This window comes from Nerophis lumbriciformis, linkage group LG20 (assembly GCF_033978685.3).
Source record: "Nerophis lumbriciformis linkage group LG20, RoL_Nlum_v2.1, whole genome shotgun sequence".
In the NCBI taxonomy this organism is placed as follows: Eukaryota; Metazoa; Chordata; class Actinopteri; order Syngnathiformes; family Syngnathidae; genus Nerophis; species Nerophis lumbriciformis.
Genome location: NC_084567.2, coordinates 44,629,449 through 44,646,766, shown reverse-complemented (window position 1 = coordinate 44,646,766; position 17,318 = coordinate 44,629,449). Strand labels below are relative to the sequence as shown.

At 43.0% G+C, this 17,318-nt stretch overlaps 1 protein-coding gene across 3 annotated transcripts in view; it reads right to left on the bottom strand.

Moving 5' to 3' along the window:
- Nucleotides 1-16,501, bottom strand: part of palm2akap2 (PALM2 and AKAP2 fusion) — a 129,009-nt gene extending 112,508 nt beyond the window's left edge. For all 3 annotated transcript variants that reach the window (XM_072915379.1, XM_072915380.1, XM_072915381.1), the window contains exon 1: nucleotides 16,216-16,501. In XM_072915379.1, coding sequence (XP_072771480.1) covers nucleotides 16,216-16,262 — 47 coding nt within the window. In that variant the 5' untranslated portion in view covers nucleotides 16,263-16,501. The remainder of the gene's footprint in view (nucleotides 1-16,215) is intronic.
- Between the last annotated feature and the right edge of the window lie 817 nt (nucleotides 16,502-17,318).

Below are 17,318 nucleotides of genomic sequence, written 5' to 3'. Positions count from 1 at the left end.
GGAAGCCAGACCGAGTGAGGCCAGGGCAAAGACTAAATAGCCCTCTGATTAGTGCCCGGGCAACAGGTGCGCATCCCGAACACTAACCAGAGGCAGGTGAATGTAATCAGTTGACATGGCAACTGAAAACAAACAAAATCAAGGTGCTGAAAACACGTGACTCAGACATAAACAAACTATGATCCGGGCAGCGGATCGTAACACACACTACCATTAAAATGCAATACGCATTTATTATTCTCTAGTTTGGATACTTAATATTAGTTTTAAGTGACACTTTTGAAAAATGCCGGTACCGTTTTTTCATCCACATGTTGCTGTGCAGCTGTAACTACAGAGCGAGGTGCATGATGTTGAGTGTGTCAAAACACACACACAAAGCACACACAAGCAGTAACATTTTGGAGAAGAATAGCAAAAAAACTACAATTCTACTGGTTAATAAAGAGGGTGTGAAGTACAATATGGAGGTATTTGGACTTCAAAACTAACAATAAAAGTGACGCTTTAAACAAGTGTTACTTTAAAACACGCCTCGACAAATGTGATAGTATTAGCACCTTTGCTTCAAACTTAGGTAAACATTTAAATAATGAACATTCAGATCTGCACAAGAAGTTATAAAGAGTGACAGGTAATAATGTAGTTGTTATAACCTGTCCTGCTGTTCTGCTCCGGTGCAGACCGTAGTCTAGGAGCACAGGGCAGACGTTCCTTCCAGAGCCGATGTTTTTGTCAGGGGTAAAACACTTCGCTTTACCCGTCAATGGGTCTGCTAAGTTTCGCTTTCAGGTCAGAATGACGAGGCCGCCGATTCATGACAATCGCTTTATTATTAGTTTTGCAGGACACAACCGGACCCGTTCATCACTCTACTGCGCAGTGCACGCGCTCCCTCTCTCTCTCTCTCTTTACTCGCCCACTCACTCACTGACGTCACTCAAACAACACGTTGACATTCTCACAAACACACATACACTACTCTCATAACATAGTTAACCAGCTACCCTGCTGTGCACATGTAGATACATAACATGTAGATACATTACATGTAAATACATAACAAGTAGGTACCTAACATGTAGGTACATAGCATGTAGATACATAACATGTAGATATGTAACATGTAGATACGTAACATGTAGATACATAACATGTAGATACATAACATGTAAATACATAACAAGTAGGTACATAACATGTAGATACATAACATGTAAATACATAACAAGTAGGTACATAACATGTAGGTACATAACATGTAGATACATAACATGTAGATACATAACATGTAGATACATAACATGTAGATACATAACAAGTAGGTACATAACATGTAGGTACATAACATGTAGATACGTAACATGTAGATACATGGACAAGCACACAGCTGCTTGGCTTTAGGCCAAATATTAGCAGAGTTAAAACTGCCCAAATAGTTTTATCTTTAACAAAAGTGTGTTTTACCTGCTACATGGCTTATATGTGTACATTTATCCATAGTTTTGTTTTTAGTACTTACTAAACATTATAGTTTTCTTAAAGCACAGACCAGTATTGGCAACCATAAATCATAAATAATTTAATAAGTCAATAAAGCTGTTTTATTCTAATAATCCTTGATTATGACAGACTATATGTAATATGGAAAATTGTCAATTGTTCTTTGAGTGCAACAAGAAAAGCCCAATGTGTTTAATGCCCTTTAATTTATATTTTAACCTTCTAAACTTGTTCTTTGAGGAAACATATGTTTAATGTATTGTAAGATTGTATGTTAAAATAAAGCCATTATTGACATTTTGTGTAGTTTCCTTTGTTTTGTAAAGCATCAAAATACATTTTGGTACCGGTAATGGTACCAAATTATTAGTATGGGGACAGCCCTATCCCCTATGTTTACATCATCCCTTTAAGTTTATTCTAAATCACAAATCATGCATCACACCTGGATAGAAGAAGTCTGAGGAGGTATTCCAACAAGTTGGTACTCTTTAACCATTTAGGACCCAAAAATGGCCAGAATGACACAAAAAGACCCCCTGACTGTCCCCCACTCTGTTTCTTTGTGAGGATTATGAGACATTCTTCGCCTAAATGGGAATATATGACCATCCCAGCAGTGGGGATCCTAATGACAGCAGACATTGTACAGTAAGTGATGTTTTATCATGTTTGTTGTCTCTCACAAAGTCTGGTGTAAGTAATAATCATCAATAATGATCAAAATATGTAAATAATAAATGTTATTATAACTGTGGCTGTTACCATGTTATGTTTACACTTACAGTGTGTATGTCAAACCTTAATGAAGGTGTTTGGATGTTTTTTACAGAGCTTTATAGGCAGAATAGAGCGACCCCCACAGGGTTAACCCTAACCCTAACCCTAACCCTAACCCTAACCCTAACCCTAACCCTAACCCACAGGCTCCATTGTAAGCATAATTTTGATTAGATTTGTTCAATGTTTAGAATGCATCAAAAAAGAAATCTCTGTCGCCATGTCTATCATAATGATTGTTAACAATAGACAACATTCCAATAAAAGTGCAGTTCCCTTTTCAGATCTGCTTTAATATTTACACTACCTAAATATTCTTTATTGGCTTTATTACTCAAATAGTAGTAGTAGTCATAGAACATAGTAATTAGTCAAATGCTGGTTGATGCTTTTAACATTTTGAGCATAAAATGGAGTAATCATCACTCCACAAGATCTACAGTATATGTAGTGCTGGCTGGCTTGCATTTGCATTAGTAATATGTTTGATGAGAATAAAAACACACGCCTACATTACACTCCTCTTCAGCATATCATATTCATACTGTACTTCCTTCAAAAGAAGAGCACTACTGTTGCTCATCTTGTATAATATTACACACCTCCAGTATATATTCTTCTTCCATATTATCTTTCTTACATGTATTTTTACTATTTCTACAACATTTGCAACCAGACACATACTTTCTTTTCCTACCCTTCTTGGTACTCTGACACGTTGGCTTACCCTATTTACTATTTCCTACCCTTCTTGGTACCCCTACACGTTGGCTCACCCTATTTACGCTCCCTCTTTGCACAGGAAAACGTCCTTATAAGGACAAATAACAGCCGGTGGACTCTCCCAGGAATACAGAAGCATGTATCACACACACACACACACACACACACACACACACACACACACACACACACACACACACACACAGAGAGAGAGAGACAGAGAGAGACATAACAAGCACTACTGAGAGGAAAACAAGGTCAAAAGTGAGTTCCAACTGGGCAGCTGTTCAGTATTAATAAATGAAAAAGCCGCACGTTTACACTGAACACCAAGTCTGGCTTTTTTGCACCCCAGTGACACAAATCAGATATATTTGTCTAAACGCTCCAAAGAGCTTCAAATCTGATCTTTTTACATCACATTTTGAATCTGATCTTTTCAAATGTGACTGAGGGAGCTGAATGTCAGCTGATCAGGACTTTTACCTCATCTTGGGTGGAGCTTCGTTATTACATCACTTCCTTTGTGCAATTCTCTTCTTACTCCTCCTGCACCTGCCTACTTCCACCACCTGCCTACTTCCACCTGCTTACTTCCACCTGCCTACTTCCACCTACCTACTTCCACCTACCTACTTCCTACACAAACACACTGTGGACTCCATGTTTGCTCATGTGGTACCGCGCTGGGAGGACGTTAATGAAACTGCCTAACAATAAACCCACATAAGAAACCAAGAACTCGCCCTCCATCATTCTACACTTATAACGTAATTGGGCAGGCACGCTGTTTATATTGTGGGAAAGCGGACGTGAAAACAGGCTGTTGACACGTCACTCAGGTCCGCATAGAGCTGGAGGGGGCGTGGCCTCCAGCTCCGCCTGAATTTCGGGAGATTTTCGGGAGAAAATTTGGTTTTCGGGAGAGGCGCTGAATTTCGGGAGTCTCCCGGAAAATCCGGGAGGGTTGGCAAGTATGTGTTAAAGTCAAGAGGTTTTGTCATGTCATACTGTGAGTGCACCACAAGGCTAGTGACAATGTGTGTGCATGTGTCTGCTTTAGTGTGTGCGTGTGTGTGTGTGTGTGTGTGTGTGGGTGTGTGGGTGTGTGTGTGTGTGTGTGTGTCAGCAGTGAAAATGAGGAGAGTTCAGGTAGTTGTTGTAATTTGTTATTAAATAGAAAGTTGATCCATCACCCGTTTATGTTTTTTTGATGTACAGTACTGTATTGTTCTTTATATTGTGTTCAAATCTTTACTAAAATGTGGATTTTGTCAAGGCTGTAACCTGTTATTCATGTTTACATTGTTTCTTTTGGAGAAATGTGCTTCTGTGTGTAAACTTTTCTTTTTACGAAGCCTGTTAAAGAACCAATGGGTTTAGAACATCCAGGTTGCACTGAATTACCGATACATTAATACATCAGACTTTTTTATTCCACACATTCTAGATCCTCAAACATGTTGAATGTGAAGAAACCAAGAGCTCCTAATAGTGGAAGGAGACTTGCACTGAGTCCTTGTAGAAGTGAGTGACAAAAGCAGACTAGTAGTTTCTCCGTGTAGAAGTGAGTGACAAAAGCAGACTAGTAGTTTCTCCGTGTAGAAGTGAGTGACAAAAGCAGACTAGTAGTTTCTCCTTGTAGAAGTGAGTGACAAAAGCAGACTAGTAGTTTCTCCTTGTAGAAGTGAGTGACAAAAGCAGACTAGTAGTTTCTCCGTGTAGAAGTGAGTGACAAAAGCAGATTAGTAGTTTCTCCTTGTAGAAGTGAGTGACAAAAGCAGACTAGTAGTTTCTCCTTGTAGAAGTGAGTGACAAAAGCAGACTAGTAGTTTCTCCTTGTAGAAGTGAGTGACAAAAGCAGACTAGTAGTTTCTCCGTGTAGAAGTGAGTGACAAAAGCAGACTAGTAGTTTCTCCGTGTAGAAGTGAGTGACAAAAGCAGACTAGTAGTTTCTCCTTGTAGAAGTGAGTGACAAAAGCAGACTAGTAGTTTCTCCTTGTAGAAGTGAGTGACAAAAGCAGACTAGTAGTTTCTCCGTGTAGAAGTGAGTGACAAAAGCAGATTAGTAGTTTCTCCTTGTAGAAGTGAGTGACAAAAGCAGACTAGTAGTTTCTCCTTGTAGAAGTGAGTGACAAAAGCAGACTAGTAGTTTCTCCTTGTAGAAGTGAGTGACAAAAGCAGACTAGTAGTTTCTCCGTGTAGAAGTGAGTGACAAAAGCAGATTAGTAGTTTCTCCTTGTAGAAGTGAGTGACAAAAGCAGACTAGTAGTTTCTCCTTGTAGAAGTGAGTGACAAAAGCAGACTAGTAGTTTCTCCTTGTAGAAGTGAGTGACAAAAGCAGACTAGTAGTTTCTCCTTGTAGAAGTGAGTGACAAAAGCAGACTAGTAGTTTCTCCTTGTAGAAGTGAGTGACAAAGGCAGACTAGTAGTTTCTCCGTGTAGAAGTGAGTGACAAAAGCAGACTAGTAGTTTCTCCTTGTAGAAGTGAGTGACAAAAGCAGACTAGTAGTTTCTCCTTGTAGAAGTGAGTGACAAAAGCAGACTAGTAGTTTCTCCTTGTAGAAGTGAGTGACAAAAGCAGACTAGTAGTTTCTCCGTGTAGAAGTGAGTGACAAAAGCAGACTTGTAGTTTCTCCTTGTAGAAGTGAGTGACAAAAGCAGACTAGTAGTTTCTCCGTGTAGAAGTGAGTGACAAAAGCAGACTAGTAGTTTCTCCTTGTAGAAGTGAATGACAAAAGCAGACTAGTAGTTTCTCCTTGTAGAAGTGAGTGATAAAAGCAGACTAGTAGTTTCTCCTTGTAGAAGTGAGTGACAAAAGCAGACTAGTAGTTTCTCCGTGTAGAAGTGAGTGACAAAAGCAGACTAGTAGTTTCTCCTTGTAGAAGTGAGTGACAAAGCAGACTAGTAGTTTCTCCTTGTAGAAGTGAGTGACAAAAGCAGACTAGTAGTTTCTCCGTGTAGAAGTGAGTGACAAAAGCAGACTAGTAGTTTCTCCTTGTAGAAGTGAATGACAAAAGCAGACTAGTAGTTTCTCCTTGTAGAAGTGAGTGATAAAAGCAGACTAGTAGTTTCTCCTTGTAGAAGTGAGTGACAAAAGCAGACTAGTAGTTTCTCCGTGTAGAAGTGAGTGACAAAAGCAGACTAGTAGTTTCTCCTTGTAGAAGTGAGTGACAAAGCAGACTAGTAGTTTCTCCTTGTAGAAGTGAGTGACAAAAGCAGACTAGTAGTTTCTCCTTGTAGAAGTGAGTGACAAAAGCAGACTAGTAGTTTCTCCTTGTAGAAGTGAGTGACAAAAGCAGACTAGTAGTTTCTCCTTGTAGAAGTGAGTGACAAAAGCAGACTAGTAGTTTCTCCTTATAGAAGTGAGTGACAAAAGCAGACTAGTAGTTTCTCCGTGTAGAAGTGAGTGGCAAAAGCAGACTAGTAGTTTCTCCTTGTAGAAGTGAGTGACAAAAGCAGACTAGTAGTTTCTCCGTGTAGAAGTGAGTGACAAAAGCAGACTAGTAGTTTCTCCTTGTAGAAGTGAGTGACAAAAGCAGACTAGTAGTTTCTCCTTGTAGAAATGAGTGACAAAAGCAGACTAGTAGTTTCTCCTTGTAGAAGTGAGTGACAAAAGCAGACTAGTAGTTTCTCCTTGTAGAAGTGAGTGACAAAAGCAGACTAGTAGTTTCTCCGTGTAGAAGTGAGTGACAAAAGCAGACTAGTAGTTTCTCTGTGTAGAAGTGAGTGACAAAAGCAGACTACTAGTTTCTCTTTGTAGAAGTGAGTGACAAAAGCAGACTAGTAGTTTCTCCTTGTAGAAGTGAGTGACAAAAGCAGACTAGTAGTTTCTCCTTGTAGAAGTGAGTGACAAAAGCAGACTAGTAGTTTCTCCTTGTAAAAGTGAGTGACAAAAGCAGACTAGTAGTTTCTCCGTGTAGAAGTGAGTGACAAAAGCAGACTAGTAGTTTCTTCTTGTAGAAGTGAGTGACAAAAGCAGACTAGTAGTTTCTCTGTGTAGAAGTGAGTGACAAAAGCAGACTAGTAGTTTCTCCTTGTAGAAGTGAGTGACAAAAGCAGACTAGTAGTTTCTCCGTGTAGAAGTGAGTGACAAAAGCAGACTAGTAGTTTCTCCTTGTAGAAGTGAGTGACAAAAGCAGACTAGTAGTTTCTCCTTGTAGAAATGAGTGACAAAAGCAGACTAGTAGTTTCTCCTTGTAGAAGTGAGTGACAAAAGCAGACTAGTAGCTTTTCCTTGTAGAAGTGAGTGACAAAAGCAGACTAGTAGTTTCTCCTTGTAGAAGTGAGTGACAAAAGCAGACTAGTAGTTTCTCCTTGTAGAAGTGAGTGACAAAAGCAGACTAGTAGTTTCTCCTTGTAGAAGTGAGTGACAAAAGCAGACTAGTAGTTTCTCCTTGTAGAAGTGAGTGACAAAAGCAGACTAGTAGTTTCTCCTTGTAGAAGTGAGTGACAAAAGCAGACTAGTAGTTTCTCCGTGTAGAAGTGAGTGACAAAAGCAGACTAGTAGTTTCTCCTTGTAGAAGTGAGTGACAAAGCAGACTAGTAGTTTCTCCTTGTAGAAGTGAGTGAAAAAAGCAGACTAGTAGTTTCTCCTTGTAGAAGTGAGTGACAAAAGCAGACTAGTAGTTTCTCCTTGTAGAAGTGAGTGACAAAAGCAGACTAGTAGTTTCTCCGTGTAGAAGTGAGTGACAAAAGCAGACTAGTAGTTTCTCCTTGTAGAAGTGAGTGACAAAGCAGACTAGTAGTTTCTCCTTGTAGAAGTGAGTGAAAAAAGCAGACTAGTAGTTTCTCCTTGTAGAAGTGAGTGACAAAAGCAGACTAGTAGTTTCTCCTTGTAGAAGTGAGTGACAAAAGCAGACTAGTAGTTTCTCCTTGTAGAAGTGAGTGACAAAAGCAGACTAGTAGTGACAATTGTGCAGCTGTCGGCCTTTCCAGCCAGCAACGGTCTGGCTTTTCTCTGAGAGCTGGATTCACACCAATCACACCATGCTGTCTTTATCCACAGGCGTCTTCTCCTCATCTCAGCCATGTTTAGTGATCATTGCCTCTCTGATGCCATACCATCAATCCCACTTCTTCTTCACCTCCTAAAACGCTCTCACTGTCCCTTCCCCCTTCCCCCTTCCACCCACCCTCCGTTACATTGGTTGCCCACCTCTGTAGACAACAGCATCATTGTTCCTCCACATCGCCACGACGACACGATGACCTCACTGCCTGGCTCCGCCCACTCTCAACCCCAGCCCAGCAGTAATGGCCTCCAGATGTGGAAGCAGAAGAAAATAAGGCAGGGGGGAAATAGTAAATATCCAGAAAGAAAGTAAATAAGAAAAGTTTGCATTTATGTGAGGAAATGATGAAAGCTTTTTTGTTAAGGGAGTTTGATCTCATGCATATTTGATACATCAGGGAGGTCTGCTTGTTTACATCTGACATTTTCTTCTCTGCTTACTACGATGGATGACAATCCCAAAGTTTAAACAAATCTGCTAGCATTTAGCTTGTATTTTGTGTCATTTTCAGCTCTCAATGTACACAAACTAACTGCTAGCAAGTGTGCAGGTCAGGGCTAATCTGCACACAGGCCTGTGGAATGAAACCATCTTTGGAAAGCTTTCATGTAATGATTGAGTGTATATTTGTACCTAATAATCATCATTCATGTAAATGACACAGCACTGTGTAGGACATTTAAAGAGGCAGTTACTTCTGTGTTTGAAATAACTCTTTTTCCAGGATTAGTCTTTTCCAGGGTTAAGCTGTCACAGTCATCATTTCTACATGACTTAGTCATGACAACTCAAATCTGTTATTATAATGAAGGCAAACGATGATTTGTGTTGTAATAGTGTGAACGTAAAGCACGTCTGGTGTCACAATCTGCATGATGGCAGCTCAAACTACCAACTTGATGTCATTCTGAATTGTGTGACTTTAGAGGTTGCTATTGACAATTGTGTCAATTAGACGTGTGTTACATGACGTGTGTGGCTGCTCATTCATTTCCATAAAGTTCAGCTCAGTTCAGCATTCATTTGTTCCAAAGAGTCCAATAAAAAGTGAATCGTACGAAAACCGAAACAATTTTTCAAAAGGAAAGCAACGTACAGCCAATGAAGTCATTCTAGACACCCAGAAATTACAGTACCAAACCTTTCTCATAATTATAGTTTTACATACAAAAAAACAGGCAACATGCGTATGATTTTCAAAGGAAACAAATAAATGAACATTTGACATCCCATTTATATTCATTAAAGACTCACAGCATGACCAACTTCTTATCCTCATCATGAAAGTACTGACACCCGTAAAATACCCGAAAAAAGACCTAAACATTGACTGTGTGCTCACACAACTCTATTGACCTCAATCACACACCTGCACGACACACCTGCATGACACACCTGCACGACACACCTGCATGACACACCTGCATGACACACCTGCACAGCACAACACGTCACACTGGCGTGACTCCGCAGCTTCACGTGTTCACGGAAACTACCTTTAGATTATCAGGGAAGACCAGGTGCAACAAGGCAGTCCAGGTACATTTAAGGGGTGGACCACTAGGGACAAGGCAGTCTGGGTACATTTAAGGGGTGGACAACTAGGAACAAGGCAGTCTGGGTACATTTAAGGGGTGGACTACTAGGAACAAGGCAGTCTGGGTACATTTAAGGGGTGGACCACTATGGACAAGGCAGTCTGGGTACATTTAAGGGGTGGACCACTAGGAACAAGGCAGTCTGGGTACATTTAAGGGGTGGACCACTAGGAACAAGGCAGTCTGGGTACATTTAAGGGGTGGACCACTAGGGACAAGGCAGTCTGGGTACATTTAAGGGGTGGACCACTAGGAACAAGGCAGTCTGGGTACATGTAAGGGGTGGACCACTATGAGCAAGGCAGTCTGGGTACATTTAAGGGGTGGACCACTAGGAACAAGGCAGTCTGGGTACATTTAAGGGGTGGACCACTATGGACAAAGCAGTCCGGGTACATTTAAGGGGTGGATCACTAGGAACAAGGCAGTCTGGGTACATTTAAGGGGTGGACCACTAGGAACAAGGCAGTCTGGGTACATTTAAGGGGTGGACCACTAGGAACAAGGCAGTCTGGGTACATTTAAGGGGTGGACCACTAGGAACAAGGCAGTCTGGGTACATTTAAAGGGTGGACCACTAGGAACAAGGCAGTCTGGGTATATTTAAGGGGTGGGCCACAATGGACAAGGCAGTCTGGGTACATTTAAGGGGTGGACCACTAGGAACAAGGCAGTCTGGGTATATTTAAGGGGTGGACCACTAGGAACAAGTCAGTCTGGGTACATTTAAGGGGTGGACCACTAGGGACAAGGCAGTCTGGATACATTTAAGGGGTGGACCACTAGGGACAAGGCAGTCTGGGTACATTTAAGGGGTGGACCACTAGGAACAAGGCAGTCTGGGTACATTTAAAGGGTGGACCACTAGGAACAAGGCAGTCTGGGTATATTTAAGGGGTGGGCCACTAGGAACAAGGCAGTTTGGGTACATTTAAGGGGTGGACCACTAAGGACAAGGCAGTCTGGGTATAATTAAGGGGTGGACCACTAGGAACAAGGCAGTCTGGGTACATTTAAGGGGTGGACCACTAGGAACAAGGCAGTCTGGGTACATTTAAGGGGTGGACCACTATGGACAAGGCAGTCTGGGTACATTTAAGGGGTGGACCACTAGGAACAAGGCAGTCTGGGTCCATTTAAGGGGTGGATCACTAGGAACAAGGCAGTCTGGGTACATTTAAGGGGTGGACCACTAGGAACAAGGCAGTCTGGGTACATTTAAGGGGTGGACCACTAGGAACAAGGCAGTCTGGGTACATTTAAGGGGTGGACCACTATGGACAAGGCAGTCTGGGTACATTTAAGGGGTGGACCACTAGGAACAAGGCAGTCTGGGTCCATTTAAGGGGTGGACCACTAGGAACAAGGCAGTCTGGGTATATTTAAGGGGTGGACCACTAGGAACAAGGCAGTCTGGGTACATTTAAGGGGTGGACCACTAGGGACAAGGCAGTCTGGGTACATTTAAGGGGTGGACCACTAGGAACAAGGCAGTCTGGGTACATTTAAGGGGTGGACCACTAGGAACAAGGCATTCTGGGTACATTTAAGGGGCGGACCACTAGGAACAAGGCAGTCTGGGTACATTTAAGGGGTGGACCACTAGGGACAAGGCAGTCTGGGTACATTTAAGGGGTGGACCACTAGGAACAAGGCAGTCTGGGTACATTTAAGGGGTGGACCACTGTGGACAAGGCAGTCTGGGTACATTTAAGGGGTGGACCACTAGGAACAAGGCAGTCTGGGTATATTTAAGGGGTGGACCTCTATGGACAAGGCAGTCCGGGTATATTTAAGGGGTGGACCACTAGAGACTCTTGTTACTTTCTTAGTGTGTGAACACAAATATCATGTCTGTCATGAAGGTGACAGTGCCAGACACGCTCTTTTGACAAAACTACTGAGAACCACCACTAAGTTTTTATGATATTAGCTGAAGGTGGTTTTGGTTAAATAAATGTATATTCTGTTCTATCCTTACAGACTTTTACTGTCTAGCAGAGCAGACTTTATTATAACTTGGTAAGCAAGACTGACAGAGAACATGAATCCACATTTCAGTCCAGGTGCTTCTTAACAACAGATTTAGTCAGTCTAACCACAACAGATTTAGTCAGTCTAACCACAACTAAGTCCTCACTCAGCATCCCACTACTCTACTTGGGCTATGTGCTCCACACACTGATGCATCATGTACTGAGTGACACAATCAAGGCATACAATGACAATATGTGTGTGTAGACACTAGATTTAGGGGGCAAGTACTAAGTTCTGGTGGTCCTATGGATGTACAGTACCTAGTAAAATACCATCCACCCACAAAGCTGTGAACTCTTCACAGCATCTTGAACTTTACTTATCTTATCTTATCTTGCTAGCATCACTGTGGCTGCTTCCCTTCTCAACTTCTCATTTTGACCTGGTGTGAATAAAGTGAATGTTTTACCAAAATGCAGGAAGCAAATTTGTGGACTGGCTCATTAAATCACTTGCAGAATATTTCCGTTGCCAACTAAGACATATTTGACACTGACTTGTAGTAAAACCATCACGCAGCGTAGCATGAACACTTGCTCCCGTCCACCGTCCTCATTGTTCTTTCTATGTTTACAGCTAAATAAGTGGACTCGTGTCTTATTGTGTTATTTTGACACAATGTGATGCAACTACCACTATTGTGATGCATTTCCTGCCTTAATTGCAAATAATACAAAATAGGGGGATACATTTATAAATAATAGTTATATAATATTTACAAACACATTTGAAAGTACAACCTGCAACATATTTTTAAACATCAACTGTTATATTGTAGAGTTGAGGGATTATTTAAAATGTACTTAAAAATAAGCTGGGGTTTAAGAGGAGACATTTCTATCAACAATTACATCAAAACATCTTTAAAAATAATATCTGAGTATTACTTAGTGATGATCATTCAACAAGGAAGACAAAAATGATCTTTGCCTTTGTGGCACATCTGGATTTCCTTCACAGGTGTGCTTCTGAGAGGACGTCCAACTACACAACATCATCATCCAACTACACAACACCATCATCCAACTACACAACACCATCATCCAACTACACAACATCATCATCCAACTACACAACACCATCATCCAACTACACAACACCATCATCCAACTACACAACATCATCATCCAACTACACAACATCATCATCCAACTACACAACACCATCATCCAACTACACAACATCATCATCCAACTACACATCATCATCCAACTACACAACATCATCATCCAACTACACAACATCATCATCCAACTACACAACATCATCATCCAACTACACAACATCATCATCAAGTGAGAGAAGCTGATGGTTGACTGCCATGTTACATTTTATGTAAAAAATTAAACAATAATAATAAATCCTCGATTAACTTTTAACATAACTAATAAAAATTAGTACTTGCTTTAAAGTTATTGTATTTGCTTTGTAATAAGAAATGATACATAGTAATTTATTCAACATAAATATATTCTAATAACTGAAATCAACTGCATGTATCAAAGTCATTGTGAAAGTAAGAAAGTTGAGTAATTTAACCAAGTTTGACAAGATTTCTCTCTGAGCAGAGATGAATCTGTCACAGAAACACACAAAAGTCTACTCAAGGTAAATTACTTTTGCTTCATTTCATATTTTGAAGCTTTTTTCAACTGAATTTAGACGCCCTTTCTTCTTCTTCTTCTTCTTCTTCTTCTTCTTCTTCTTCTTCTTCTTCTTCTTCTTCTTCTTCTTCTTCTTCTTCTTCTTCTTCTTCTTCTTCTTCTGTGTTTTACTTGCATGCCCAAGTCCAGTAAAACTGCTCGGAAGCAGTTTCACTGGACTTGGGCATGCAAGTAAAACACTGAAAAAATTGGTAAATGTGTTATCATTCCCGCCCCCAGAAATCGTAAAAAAAAGAGAAGCGATCATAAGAACATTTCAAAGACACAAAAACAGTACAAGTGTACTAAAATATGAATATTGGCCTAGAAATCCATCCATCTTCTTCCGCTTATCCGGGGTCGGGTCGCGGGGGCAGCAGCCTAAGCAGGGAAGCCCAGACTTCCCTCTCCCCAGCCACTTCGTCCAGCTCTTCCTGTGGGACCCCGAGGCGTTCCCAGGCCAGCCGGGAGACATAGTCTTCCCAACGTGTCCTGGGTCTTCCCCGCGGCCTCATACCGGTCGGACGTGCCCTAAACACCTCCCTAGGGAGGCGTTCGGGTGGCATCCTGACCAGATAGCCGAACCACCTCATCTGGCTCCTCTCCATGTGGAGGAGCAGCGGCTTTACTTTGAGCTCCTCCCGGATGACAGAGCTTCTCACCCTATCTCTAAGGGAGAGACCCGCCACCCGGCGGAGGAAACTCATTTGGGCCGCTTGTACCCGTGATCTTGTCCTTTCGGTCATAACCCAAAGCTCATGACCATAGGTGAGGATGGGAACGTAAATCGACCGGTAAATTGAGAGCTTTGCCTTCCGGCTCAGCTCCTTCTTCACCACAACGGATCGATACAGCGTCCGCATTACTGAAGACGCCGCACCGATCCGCCTGTCGATCTCACGATCCACTCTTCCCTCACTCGTGAACAAGACTCCGAGGTACTTGAACTCCTCCACTTGAGGCAAGATCTCCTCCCCAACCCGGAGATAGCACTCCACCCTTTTCCGGGCGAGAACCATGGACTCGGACTTGGAGGTGCTGATTCTCATCCCAGTCACTTCACACTCAGTTGCGAACCGATCCAGCGAGAGCTGAAGATCCTGGCCAGATGAAGTCATCAGGACCACATCATCTGCAAAAAGCAGAGACCTAATCCTGCAGCCACCAAACCAGATCCCCTCAACGCCTTGACTGCGCCTAGAAATTCTGTCCATAAAAGTTATGAACAGAATGGGTGACAAAGGGCAGCCTTGGCGGAGTCCAACCCTCACTGGAAACGTGTCTGACTTACTACCGGCAATGCGGACCAAGCTCTGGCACTGATCATACAGGGAGCGGACTGCCACAATCAGACAGTCCGATACCCCGTACTCTCTGAGCACTCCCCACAGGACTTCCCAAGGGACACGGTCGAATGCCTTCTCCATGTCCACAAAGCACATGTAGACTGGTTGGGCAAACTCCCATGCACCCTCAAGGACCCTGCCCAGAGTATAGAGCTGGTCCACAGTTCCACGACCAGGACGAAAACCACACTGTTCCTCCTGAATCCGAGGTTCGACTATCCGGCGTAGCCTCCTCTCCAGTACACCTGAATAGACCTTACCGGGAAGGCTGAGGAGTGTGATCCCACGATAGTTAGAACACACCCTCCGGTTCCCCTTCTTAAAGAGAGGAACCACCACCCCGGTCTGCCAATCCAGTGGTACCGCCCCCGATGTCCACGCGATGCTGCAGAGTCTTGTCAACCAAGACAGCCCCACAGCATCCAGAGCCTTAAGGAACTCCGGGCGGATCTCATCCACCCCCGGGGCCTTGCCACCGAGGAGCTTTTTAACTACCTCAGCAACCTCAGCCCCAGAAATAGGAGAGCCCACCACAGATTCCCCAGGCACTGCTTCCTCATAGGAAGACGTGTTGGTGGGATTGAGGAGGTCTTCGAAGTATTCCCTCCACCGATCCACAACATCCGCAGTCGAGGTCAGCAGAACACCATCCCCGCCATACACGGTGTTGATAGTGCACTGGTGAGGCCATGGAAAACGGCCTAGAAAACATCCACCAAAAATATTGTATTTTTTCAATGTTTGTATTTATTTGTTGCCAAAACTTGTTTTGGTGCCAATACAACTTTGTCTACAATGTCAATGTTTTTTGATACTAAGTCTTACTGGGAGTGTTCTGGCTCTTAGTACTGCTAAGTACCAGTATTGATTACCTGATACCAGGAACTGGTGCCGTAGGGATTGAAAGGTGAAAGGTAGCCATCCTTAAATGTACTCCACAGCAGGGGTCCCCAACCTTTTCCCCACAGGGGCCAGTTTAATGCATGCATTAGTTTCATGAGATGGTCCCCAGCACACTGATGGCATATACTATATACCAGTGTTTCTTAACCATGGGGCCGGGGCCCAGTGTTGGCGACTTTGAATTATTTACTGGGAAATGAATGATCTCACAATGGAATCGGCACCTCTGCAAAAGTTTTGTGGAAGTATTTTTGGATGATCCTGCCGACTACTTGTCTAAACATGATGCTACACAAATATGTCAATGATGAACTCACTGTGATGATGATGCATGATGGCTGCAGCCTGAATGCTGATCATGCAACATGTATGCATGTGTATGCAACATGCATGCATGTGTATGCATCATGTATGCATGTGTATGCCATGATGCTATTCAGGCTGCAGATAAGAACAATGCAGAGGATGATTTTGGGGGGTAAAAGAGGCATTGATGAGTCAGATAAGAAAGATATGCTCTGCATGAGGCGAGGTAAGTCCTCTCCAGTCATGACTGAGCAGCAGCCTCACCATGACGGGGCTGCTGTTCCCATGACAACCCTGTCAGACGGAAGGGAGAGGACGGAGGAGAAACAGACATACTGTACGTGAAGAAAAGTCCACCTACCGTATTGTTGCCGTGCCATTCCTCCGCAAAGGTGTGTCCGACATCATGGCTGCAACACCCTCTGCTCTTCTTCTCTTCTACACTCTCCTCCCTTCTTCTGTCCGCCGACGTCCTTTTTTTTGACAGAGTTGTCTCTCTTCCTCCTTCTTTCCCTCCTTCTCCTCCTCCTTTCTTCCTTCCTTCCTTCCTTCCTTCCTTCCTTCCTTCCTCCTGCCTTTTCTGTCTGCGTTTGTCACGCTACACTGTGTCAGAGATGCTGCAGCAGCTCCTGCATCACCCTGCCCTGTGTGTGTGTGTGTGTGTGTGTGTGTGTGTGTGTGTGTGTGTGTGTGTGTGTGTGTGTGTGTGTGTGTGTGTGTGTGTGTGTGTGTGTGTGTGTGTGTGTGTGTGTGTGTGTGTGTGTGTGTGTGTGTGTGTGTGTGCATGAGAGGAATAGCAGGGTCACTTGTTTTTAAATGTGCAGGAAGTACTCCTCTATCAGTACGATTCCTGCACTGTAAATAAAAGTATATACTGTGCATTGAGGAGTAATACATCCATCCAAGCCAAAAACAGCTGCAATGAACAACAGGAAACCTTTAAAGCAACAAGAATGTGGCAAGCTGTTCCAGATGTAGCCACTTGAAAACCTGGCCACACATGATCTGCACAGGCTTGGAGCGTCCATGTTGGTGTAAAACATGTTCCCAGCATGAGTCCTCACCAATGTGGAGGATTTACTTCCCAGTTCACGCTTGCGTTTATTCACTGATAAGCATTTAATTCCCATCTTAAAACTCATTTGTATACTCTAGCCTTGAAAGAGACCCCTTCTTAGACCAGTTGATCTGCTGTCGCTCATTTGTGCTCTGCCTCAGGTGACCACGGATCCTTCCTTCCTCCTGCCTCTCTCTAGTTGTTCCAGGTGGGGACCCAGGATGGACCACTACCACTCCTCTGTGCATCAGGTGGTGACATCACTGCACCCCAACATGTCTACATGAAGAAGACCCCCTGCTGGCCCCACTTGGACTGGACTCTCACATTATTAACTCTATCCACTCAGCACCCATTGCACCACTCACTGTACAAACATACATATAAACATACATGTACATATACAT